Source organism: Miniopterus schreibersii (assembly GCF_964146895.1).
Source record: "Miniopterus schreibersii genome assembly, chromosome: 6".
NCBI classification, from domain to species: Eukaryota; Metazoa; Chordata; class Mammalia; order Chiroptera; family Miniopteridae; genus Miniopterus; species Miniopterus schreibersii.
This window is the reverse complement of record NC_138107.1, coordinates 76664818-76675928: the sequence shown is the minus strand read 5'-3', so window position 1 is coordinate 76675928 and position 11111 is coordinate 76664818. Positions and strand designations below refer to the sequence as shown.

The 11111-nt window shown below is 34.3% G+C and overlaps 1 protein-coding gene across 1 annotated transcript in view; it reads right to left on the bottom strand.

Annotated features, from left to right (window-relative positions):
• Nucleotides 1–504: 504 nt before the first annotated feature.
• The window catches only part of VTA1 (vesicle trafficking 1), a 36260-nt gene continuing 25653 nt past the window's right edge, over nt 505–11111 (bottom strand). Inside the window, exons 7-8 of the mRNA XM_081139897.1 lie at nt 6444–6524; nt 505–1843 (exon numbers count right to left, since the gene is read on the bottom strand). Of these exons, the coding sequence (XP_080996023.1) occupies nt 1698–1843; nt 6444–6524 (227 nt within the window). The 3' untranslated portion in view covers nt 505–1697. The remainder of the gene's footprint in view (nt 1844–6443; nt 6525–11111) is intronic.

Sequence of the window (11111 nt, the reverse complement as noted above, 5' to 3'; positions counted from 1 at the left end):
TGTGAAATAAGAGGTGACAGTTTTCTTTCTAGTGCCCAGACATGTTAAGATATGAATTATAATGTTTACCTCTTATAAATACTAATAATCATTCTAGCCACTCCTCTACTGCAATAAAGTTCTAAAGAATATATCAGCACACTGGGTTTCTAGACATAAATGTTGAGTCCTACAAATGCTCTAGGAATTTAGTTGTGAAAGATAAGAACACTTTTTAGGACACATGATATTTGGGGCTTGTTTTTCAGTAATTTAGAACAGTTTATTCTGTCTGAATACTCATTCTATCAAACCTATACAACAACATTACACTTATGTAATGAAAAACTGAGACACAAATGATTATGAGTTAATAATTCGTTTTCTTTCAGACAGAGATCAGGGGTCAGCAAACTTTTTCTAGGGGGCCAGAGAGTAAATATTTTAGAGTTGTGGGAAATACAATTCTGCAGTCGTGGAAAGCAAACACAAGATAAAACAAAAGATAAAACAAAAGAACAGGCATACTTTTGATTCAATAAAACTTTATTTGAACAACAGGTGGCCAAGCCATGGACCATAGTTTGCTGACCCATAGGTTAAAGTACTTTAATCTTAGTGGAATCAAATGGACCAGATAAATTACAGGTAAATCTGCCAAATTTGCCTTTTTAAAAGAAAATTGTGTCTTACTACAGAAATATATTCCTGTAACTAAAAATAATGACATAAAAAATGACAATTCTAGCATGCAAATCAAAACAGACATTTGGCTCTGTAGTAAGTTGAACCAGTGAAAAGAATCCTTGTATTTATTTTTTTACACAGCACAAATGCAGGTGACACATTAAGTCCAAAATTCCCCACAAAACTTATAAACCTAACAACTGAGAATCTAAGTTCTTACAAGCTTCGGCATCATTCATAGCTACACTCTAGAGTCCATTCCATAGCAGCAGAGGAGAACCCTACCTCAAAGCACCGGGTTTCCAGGCATCGCTACAACTGTTTTTCATTCTCTAACACATGCAGCCAAGCTGCCTATGAAGCACATACCAATTCACCTTAAATGTCAATGGATAAGGGAAAGCGGCTGGGAAACCAACATCTTCTTAAGTTTAAAAGTGATTCTACCTCTTTACCTTACTTCTTCTCCATGAAAATTTTAACTTTTAACATGAATATAAATTGAATTTTGAACATAATCTCTTTCAGATTCATCTAACAGTTTCGGATGTTCATACTTGTTTTATAAATTCTGAGGAAAAGAAAAAACATGATCTCTAATCTGGAATATTCTGGCAATCTTTATTAAAAGTTAAGTTTAGAATTTTATAGCAAAGTACTATGATCTGTTTGTCCAAATTATAAATTAAAATATTCCTTAAATTATGTAAATTAAGATACAAAGCTTATTCCCAATACATCTTATAGAACTGTATTTTCGTTTTTTGAAGGAGGGTTCAGTGGGCGTTTTTAGGATCTTGCTAACATCAGCCCTATTTATCCAGAGATTACTGGGCCCACTACAGGCAATGAAAACTGGTTGAGACTGCCGCTGAATGCTTCAGCAGGAATCTGGTACAGACACAGATTTCATTGTCAGAGTCAATGGGACGGAAGACTTCCCTACAACTGTGCTCCCGATAGGCTGCAGATAGAGTAGTGGACTGTTAGTTCTTTAAGCCAGAAATGCAGGAATCTGCCGCACAAAGGCCTTACTCTCTGCCCGTCGTCAGTAACCTGAGGGCCTTCTGTAGGTTCTGCACAGCGGTGCTCACATCCTCGTACTGCAGGGCACTGCCGGCGTATTTGCAGTATTTCTGAGCTCTCGCAAAGTCCTCGGGAGTTAGACAGAGATCCCCTAGAGGAAAAGAATGGTTAAGATAGCTATAAGAATATAAAAAGTGTTCTGTTCAGGTTAGGTAAATGTTTAAATTTAAGATTACAGAAAATATTAGAGGTTATATAAAAACATTAAGGATTATTTCAATCCCAGTTGTATTTAAATAAATTTTCTCATGTTATCAATTTTTTTTATTACTAATATAAACCATACTTATACCAATACACAATAACTTACACGAGCAAGATTGTTCTTTCAGAAGTAATTATCCAGAAGCCTTTATATTTTGGCAAATTAGTTACAAAAATTATACTCTGTAAAACAACGATAGAAGCTCTGTGTTTATGCTAGAATCGCTCTGCCTCTCTTTTCATGGAACAATACACACAGACTAAACCATTCAACCTTCATTTGAACTGGAAATATAACCCTCAAATTTAAAAAAAGGAATAACAAACTTTATGTAAAAATATTACATAAGTTGTTTAACTTTCTTTAAGCATAAATTTTTTTAAAAATATTTTTGTGCCATCCATATAAAAAACTCTAAGGTTTAACAGAGGTTTTATATCATTAAACTACACAATTAGGCATGTAAACCACCCCTAGAAATTATTTCTCTAAAATGTATTTTCTCAGCAAGTTTTCCACTTACACATGTGACTGATATGTGTCAGCCCAACCTAATAATTTGGGTAAACTAACCATACTAAAAAAATGTCATTCAATCTAGGATTTGAATATCCTTAAATATATATTTCTAAAGATGAAATTAAATACTACTTTGTATTTTGTCTTTTGAAATAAATAGCATTTTCCTTAGAAATTTTATGAGGATTCTAAGAGAACTGATCAGAACGCTAGGGGCACAGGCTATAACAAAAAGATAATATATTGTGTGTTATCCATTAAAGCTAAAAAACAATTATCCTGCAGTTCTACAGATAATTTAGTCAGGCATGCCTCAGTCTATTTTTGCTTGAAAATACCTACCAGATTCAACAATGGTTTTGCAACATATATTAAGAGGCTCTAGTAACTGAGATATACATGCTATTTAGGTGAGTGAGACACCTTTAAAAATTAACTTAACCTTAACACTGCTCATTTTGTGTTTTAATATCCTGTGCTCCTATCTCGGGGCAATCTTTAAACACATAAGGCATCCATCCAGAATTTACTGGACTTGCTGGAAGAAAGCCCTGATGCTCAGGGCTAATCTTATTTTTACAGCATTAGCGTTAGCAGTGTTTTGCTGACATATCACTTATTTATTAATCAGGTAAAATGTGGATAGTGGCAAGAATTCAGTTACTATTTTAGTTTTACAAACTAAACTTATCCACCAATGACAAAACTATTTTAGAACACAAATGTTGAATTTTCTTATAAAATGAATATTTCAATATTTATAAAATGTGAATGAAAGTATTTTAGTAAAAATATAGTTACTGATATGTAATAAATATAATAGACATGTATGACAAATTTGTAACTCAAAAAATAACTAAGTAATAACCAATTTATGATTTAGATACAAAATGTAAGTTACAGACTTAGAGGTGTAATTTATTTTCAACAATCACAAATACAAAGAACTTATTAAGCCATGTCAAAGTTACTTCTGGTATTTTGTAACAGTTCAGGCTTCCCTTCATTTAAAAAGTATAATGTATAAGTCATTAAAATATAACATTTTAATTAAAAATTTTTAAATAAAAATAAAATCTGTCTCCTAATTATAGTTCTTTTAAATTAGTATTTAAAAGCTAAACACAGAAAGTGGATAAGACATAGGAAGAAAAAACAGTTTAATTTCATTTTATCTGATTTTTTTTTATTCAAAATAGTAAATACTGTTTAATGAACCAAAGTAAAATTTTTTTTCTATCCTTAAAATTTACCAGACTCCATAGTCAGAACCAGAGACAGAGAGAATGTTGTGGCCCTAAGATGTGTTTCAAGAATCAGAGAGGTTGCTTAACATAGTATCTCTTTTCTGAAATCTGTGCTTTTAAGTTCCAGGTGGCTTCAGTCCACATTGCCTGTCACACAGACCCGATTCTCCCTTCACCGGCCGGACAAGGTCTATCCAGCAAGCCTTCAAACAGGAGCCAGCTAGAGCTATCCAGCAAGTTCTCTGTTAGAGTGCAAAGATACCCTTGATCAGTGCTGAATCAAAGGTAACATTATTTGGTGTAGAGAGAAATCCCTGCATGCTCAGTTGGCATAAGCATCCATTTCCAAGGTTGACTTATCAAGTTTCCAAGGAATAACACTTAGCTCTAAATATTTCCAAAATGAGTCTTCAGCAATTCTTTCCTATTTAACCAGGTAGTTCTAGAAATTCAGACCAAGGACCTTGGATAATCTGATCCTAATGTGCTCTACGATTCTCTGACTTAACAGATGCACAGGCAGGATCGTACGGGAACCATCTGACCTGCAGTACATTTTGGAGATAAATGTAAAGCATAGCACTGTAACCTTACTTTATATCCAGGCACTGCCAAGATAGGTCACTTCATAATGACGACAGTAGTAATGACTGAAGGCAGAATTTTATTACACCAGGTACTATGCTAAATGCTTTTTAGATACTCCATTTACTTCTCAAAATTTTTTCTAAGTTGTTATTCATACTCTAATACTATATAGAGGTATACAAAGTAAAAAAATAAATACTGCGCTTCAAATACCTACCTTTCCAATTCCATTCTCCTTTCCAGAGACAGCCAAAAATTCATTACAAAAACATTTAAAATATATTAACACTAACACACACATGTTACATGTGTATTAAAAGGCAATACTACTAAACAGTAAGGAGAAAAATGTAACAGGAAGGGGGTATTGAAGTACTAGAGGTGGCAGTGCAGGGGTGGTTATGAAACCACTATTGCTGTGGTTTCTCTAGACTTTTCTTATGCACTTACACGCATCTGTACACATAGGAGGATACCGTTTAGTTTTACATTTTTTCCCCCCTAAACAGGGCTATACTACACAATGTTCTGCAACTTGCTTTTTTTACCTACTGTGTCTAGAGCTTTGCACATGAGAGTTATCACATTCTTTTTAAGTATGGGCACAGTATTCCTTAGTATAGATAGATCATAACTAATTAACCACTTCTTCATTAATAAGCACTTAAAGATTTTTCCTATTATTACAACTGATGCTGACATAAAAATCTCTGTAAATACATTTTATACCCATGTCTAAGTAATTTTTAAAGATGGATTCTTAAAAGTATAATAGCTGGGTCAAAAAAATTATATTTGCCATTCTAATACTGACATAATGCTACTGAGAAAAGTTTTACCAATTTATAGTCCCACCAACAGCACCCAAAAGTTATTCGTTTTCATTAACATTATAAATCTTTAGACATATTTTTGCATCTATTTTAAATGTATAGTCACCAACACAGTCCTCAGTGCTTGGAGACACCATTACCATCAGCAGTGAGTGCGCTGTGCTCCAATCACTCATCTCCCCTAACTTTCATTACATTCTCAACCAACTACAAATAAATCTTTTCGGTGTCACACCAGTAAGCCGACTGAGTGAATACAGAATTAGAGGAATACAATTTAAGCAATTCATGTTATATTCATAATGATACCACTGAGGTAGATGTGACCCCTCTCCCATCTCCCTTCCAAAAGAAAGCTCTCCCCGGCCGTGACCGAGAGGCAGGTAGCTCAACAGCCAGTTCCCATTCACAGTGGGAGCGCCGGGAATCACGTGGGAAACAGACCTGCACACACAGTATCGGGGAAACTCACAACAGAAACTAACAGAGCAAGGCTTTCATTCTAAATACAAAGGACTAAGTCCCTCCAGACATATGAAGAAAACTGAATGAGAAAGACCAAAGTAAACACAATGATGGACTGGGGGGGACAACAGAGAAGTCAGAAAAGTGGGGAAGATTAAAATTAACAAGCCAATCACCTAGCCTATGAACCAACCAAAATAATTATCCTCAGTGATTTTTATTTTCAATTATAGCCAGTTCTCTCTTCTTAGATAATCTCTCAGTACAGATGAGAAATATCATAATCAAAACACATGACAATCTTTAAAATTTTTTTTTAATCCTAACCTACTTGAGGATATGTTTTTATTAATTTTGAGAGTGAGTGAGAGAGAGAGAGAGATCGATGTGAGAGAAAATTTGATCAGTTGTCTCCTGTACCTGCCCGGACCGAGGATCAAACCCACAATCCAGGTATGTGCCCTGACCAAGAATCGAACCCTCGACCTTCTGGTGTAAGGAACGATGCTCTAACCGAGCCACCAGGCCAGGGCAACACACGGCAATTCTGAACTACACTAATGAGTTTCCATGATATCTTTGGCTAACTGTCTGTGCCACTTATATATATACAGCAGTATACGAAAAAAGGGACTGCAAAAAATAAAGGAAATGCCTTTAGATTTTGGCATTTTTGCTAATATGAAACAATCCTGATTCATTGGAGAATCTAGTGAACATGGGCATTCAAAGAAATGTGTTTCAAATTACCTAGACACTCCTAAGGTAAAATAACAAAACGACACCCCAAAATAAAAGATACACTATATCTTATAAAACACTCAGATGACTTACCCTGGGAAACTGTGTTGAAAAGTGCAGGATCGATGGCCGGAATAGTTTGTGGAGTAGGTTGGATAGTATTACTTGTTACACCTGCAAATCAGAAAACCACAAATGATGATTAAAGTTTTATATTTCTTAATTACACAGCAGGAAAGCACTTAAAGGATCATGGAGGAATTGCATTGCTTCCCTAACTTCCTTGAAACCTTAATGAATTCTAAACTGAAATAGTTATTTGATGTTGGAGGCCAGTATAGAAAATATGCAGGAAAATACATTTTGAGTGTTTACGCACATGTATTGGTTACACATTTCCTATTATGTATTTTGTTTGTCATGTCTAATGTTTCAACTTGTCTATTAATTAAAGCTTACCAAATACCTGTAGAAGTAATAGTTTCTCTTCCTACCTTTTAATTTCTTAGTCAATTAAATAATTTGGGGACAAGGTGGGATATACTTATGATTTAATTTAACTTATAGGATAAGACTCATTTTACCACTGTGCATAAAATTAAAAATTATACATTCCAAATTTCCAGTTAACATGTTTTTAAGATGATATTTTTATATATCCAATTAGCAGTTAGTTTTGACTTCCTATTAGAACTTGTTATGACTGTCATATTCAGTGAATAGCATTCTTGATTAATCATAAATAATATAATAGAGTTGAGGATTACTAATCACCTAAACATTAACACAAATTGTTGAAACTTCCCAGAGAGACTTACATGATTCAATCAGCAAGAAAGCAAATGAAGAAAAAAAGTTGATTACTCTAAATCAATGCACTCAAATAGAAAACAGGATTCATTTGCCCCAAGCTAATAGGTTAAATTCGAATAGGCAATTTGTAGTAAGGTCAAAGGGGAAAGACAATGGAATAAAAAGAGGAAAATGGAAGGAAGGAAGAAAAGAAATTAAGAAGTTTTTAGGAAAACAAAACCATAGCCAATGAGAGGTCTATCACGATGGTTTCAAAAAGATTGACTTAAATTCTAAAATATAGTATACAGATCAAAGTGCTGACTTTGAAGGACCTTCTCATTACCAACCCAAAAGAAAAGTGGCTTAGATATATACTGTTTTGTCTTATTTAATTATAATTTAGGGCAAATTAGTTTCATTTTACATCTCTGGAACTATTAAAGCATGAAAATACTTTTTAACTAAGAATTGAACTAATAAAAATTTTAGAAGTACAAAGGTATACATATGAAAAGTCAAGTATGATTTTTAAAGAGTGAAAAAAAAACGTGCCTGCGCAGTCGCCTCCTTATCCCCACTCCAGGCCCCGTGAGGGCCGTCTCCAGCTCCAGGGAGCCCTTCCCTGCGCGCAAGCCTGCGTGTGCCCAGTCCAATGTACTTGTGAGCGCGCAAGCCTGCGTGTGCCCAGTCCAATGTACTTGTGAGCGCGCAAGCCTGCGTGTGCCCAGTCCAATGTACTTGTGAGCACGCAAGCCTGTGTGTGCCCAGTCCAATGTACTTGTGAGCGCGCAAGCCTGCGTGTGCCCAGTCCAATGTACTTGTGAGCACACAAACCTGTGTGTGCCCAGTCCAATGTACTTGTGAACAAAAGGAAGTGTTCCACCGCCCTCTCACAGATCCATCTTATCCATGCCATTCCTTGCTAGGTAAGTTGTTTCTGCCCAAATTAAAATCCTCCAAACCAACCCCCTTCTGTATGGAGAAGGCATACTATTTATGGTCAGTGTCCTGCATTAATTTTTAAATATATATTTGTATATCTCCATCTGATCAAGTAGGCAATATTAACAAGAACAAAACAGACTTAGAGAAAATGTAATTATGTAGTAAAATTTTATTTGAATAATATTAGAAAAATAGGTAGTTTGCATTTTAGTAAGAACTTCTGGTCACTGTAATTCAACTAAGACTTGAACTAACACACAGGGTGCCCAACATGCCTCATGCAGCAGTCAGAAGGTACTGCACCTCATCCGTCTTGACACGAGCCAAGGCCTGTCCTCTTGGCAACTATCATAGCATGTTGCCATAGTAGCCTAGCATACTGGCTCAACACAGATGCCTAAATACCAGTCACATTAGTAAAAATCATTTTTTAGTTTATGTTCATTATTTTTTGAGATGCCCAAATATAGTTTTTTTCCTTCTTTTCTGATTTGGAAAGGATTCATCTGTCAATTCACAAATGGGCTGCAGCCCCCCAGACTGCAATATGTTGGAGTGAACATTCCTAGAGTATGTTGAAAATGTCTTTCTTTCTATTACTTAACAAAAAAGAAGTATTCAAAAGTAACTTTTGGTTAATTTTTAAGTAGATTGTTGCATATCCTATTAGATGGGATTAATAAACGTTCAAAAATTAAACATTACAAGATTTCTAATTAAGCACTAAGTTGTTCTATTGACTAAACGGTGTGAGGAAAATGGGTGTTGCGTAGAAAATTAGAGAAGACTATACAAAAAGTGTAATGAAACAGAATACTGAAAGTAGTAGCTTTTGGAGAGGCAGAGAAAAGGCAGGAAGACATGCTAACCATGAGGAAGACTGTGAATAAAGGTAAGAAAATAGGAGGGTCGGATTGAGTGAAACTTCAGCACAGTTATGGAAAATAGCACTGATACAAATGATTAGGCCAGAACATAAACAACTCTGAAAGCTGTACATAAGAACTCCAATGCAGTACTACTGACGTTCAGAACAATAAAAGAGCTAAGTTTTTAATCTATATATGAGGTGAGCTGCATTTATAATTAAAAGGCTGGCATTCATTATAAAATTGTTATTTAATGTAGATTTTTCACTGAGATCTTCCTCTACATTTAGCTATAAAAAGTGAATTTCAAAAGAAAGAAAACAGCACACCGCACTGCCCACATCTGATATTACATTGGTTAAAGCACAAGGGGAAACTCATGGCCTCTTTAAACAACCACTATCCCTGCTCTCATTGCACTCCGTTACTTTCTTGTGGAGGAACTCGAAACCGTATATTAGTACATACTATTCTTTTCAGCTATCTTAAGGATTTCCCTTTGATAAAAGTGTATCCTGGACCTTTATATGAGAGAAAGTAAATCATTCTTAAAGTGAGTAAGAGGGGAAACATCTGCTATATTTATAAACTAAAAATCTTATTTCATTTTCTATTAGGCAACTACAAACTGATCTTTTAAAAACTGTTTTAAATATAATAGAAAAAAATTCTGCCAGCTAAGAGAAGATTCCAACATCTCAAATCAATGTAAGAGGGAAATATATATCAAAAAAGTAGGTTTTGACAGAATATTAACTCCTTAGAGGAAGGGGCAAAAAAGGTTCCAAACCCATGAAATCAGAATGATTTGGGTTCAACCCTAGTTCTGTTACTTACTAAGTATGTTAGTATTAAAATACAAGTATTCCTTGGGATAACTGTTTAATTTCTTTACTGTTAGTAAATTAAGGACAACAATATCTAATACAGTTTCTATAAGAATAGATTTATAAAATAGTTATGGTTACTTTGATGCTAAGTCTGTAAGAGTGTATCAAGTAACAAGATAGGACTTTATCTTAAGAGAGGTTATAGGTTTTTAGTTTTATGTCCCCATTCTAATGAACAAAAGAGAGAAAAAATAAGGTTAGACTTAATTGGATCAAAACGAACTCTTCATACCATAAAATTTCCTAACAGAATACACCCCCTTAATATCTATCTTTATGTGATGCCTATTCTAAACAGGTGTTATTGTCTGTTAGTTTGAACATATGAAACTACCAATATTCTATCACTTTTGTTGTACAAATATAGCAATTTCATATGGTTCAACCTGATATAGCCCTTCTATTGGAAATATATGTTCCCTTGCATATGTACATAGAGGATGTCTACAAATAAAATATGTGTATATGGCTATACCACTACTCTGCCCTAAGACATACTGTCTAAAGCAACACCCCTTTTGGCAATCTTTTTAAGGTCATATCATATCCCCAAATGTAACACTTCCTTTGATTCACAAAATTATTTTAAGTGTTATTAACCTGCTATTAAATACCCTGACTTGCTTTGGCATAGAAATAGGAAGGAAGAGAAAAAAGGGAAAGGAAGCTAATTTGCTGAACACTGATTTTGTGTTAGGCACAGTACTAGTCAATTTTCATTTGTTTTCCCCTTTAATAATTAAAACAACCATGAGAAATATGATTAATTTCATTTTAGGAAGAGGAAAAACCTAGGTCAAAAGAAGCTGAACAACAGTTGAGTTTGTGGCTTAGCAAGGGGTAGAAACTAATAACCAATACTACTTGACTCCAATGCATTTTATGCTCACTTTACTCTTCTATAGGGATGCTCTTGAGTAGTGTTTAAATTTAGTCGTATAATTCAAACAGTATTCATCTAAGTCTCATACACCTAAAGTAGCTGTTTTACTGATCACATTCTACAGAAATTTTCAATATTTCTAAAAGATGAAATACTTAAAACAATGTTCTATAAAATTTGACTTACAAACTAATTCAAATTGGTTTGCCTATGAATGTCAACACATAGATGATAAACCAATGACAAGGCAAAGTAAAATATACAGAATGATGACACAAATGAGATCAGTGTTAAAATTACCTTCGTTAAAATTATTAGCAATATCTGTAGATAATATATAGTTGAAAGTTTTAAAACAGATAGAAAGAGACTAATCATA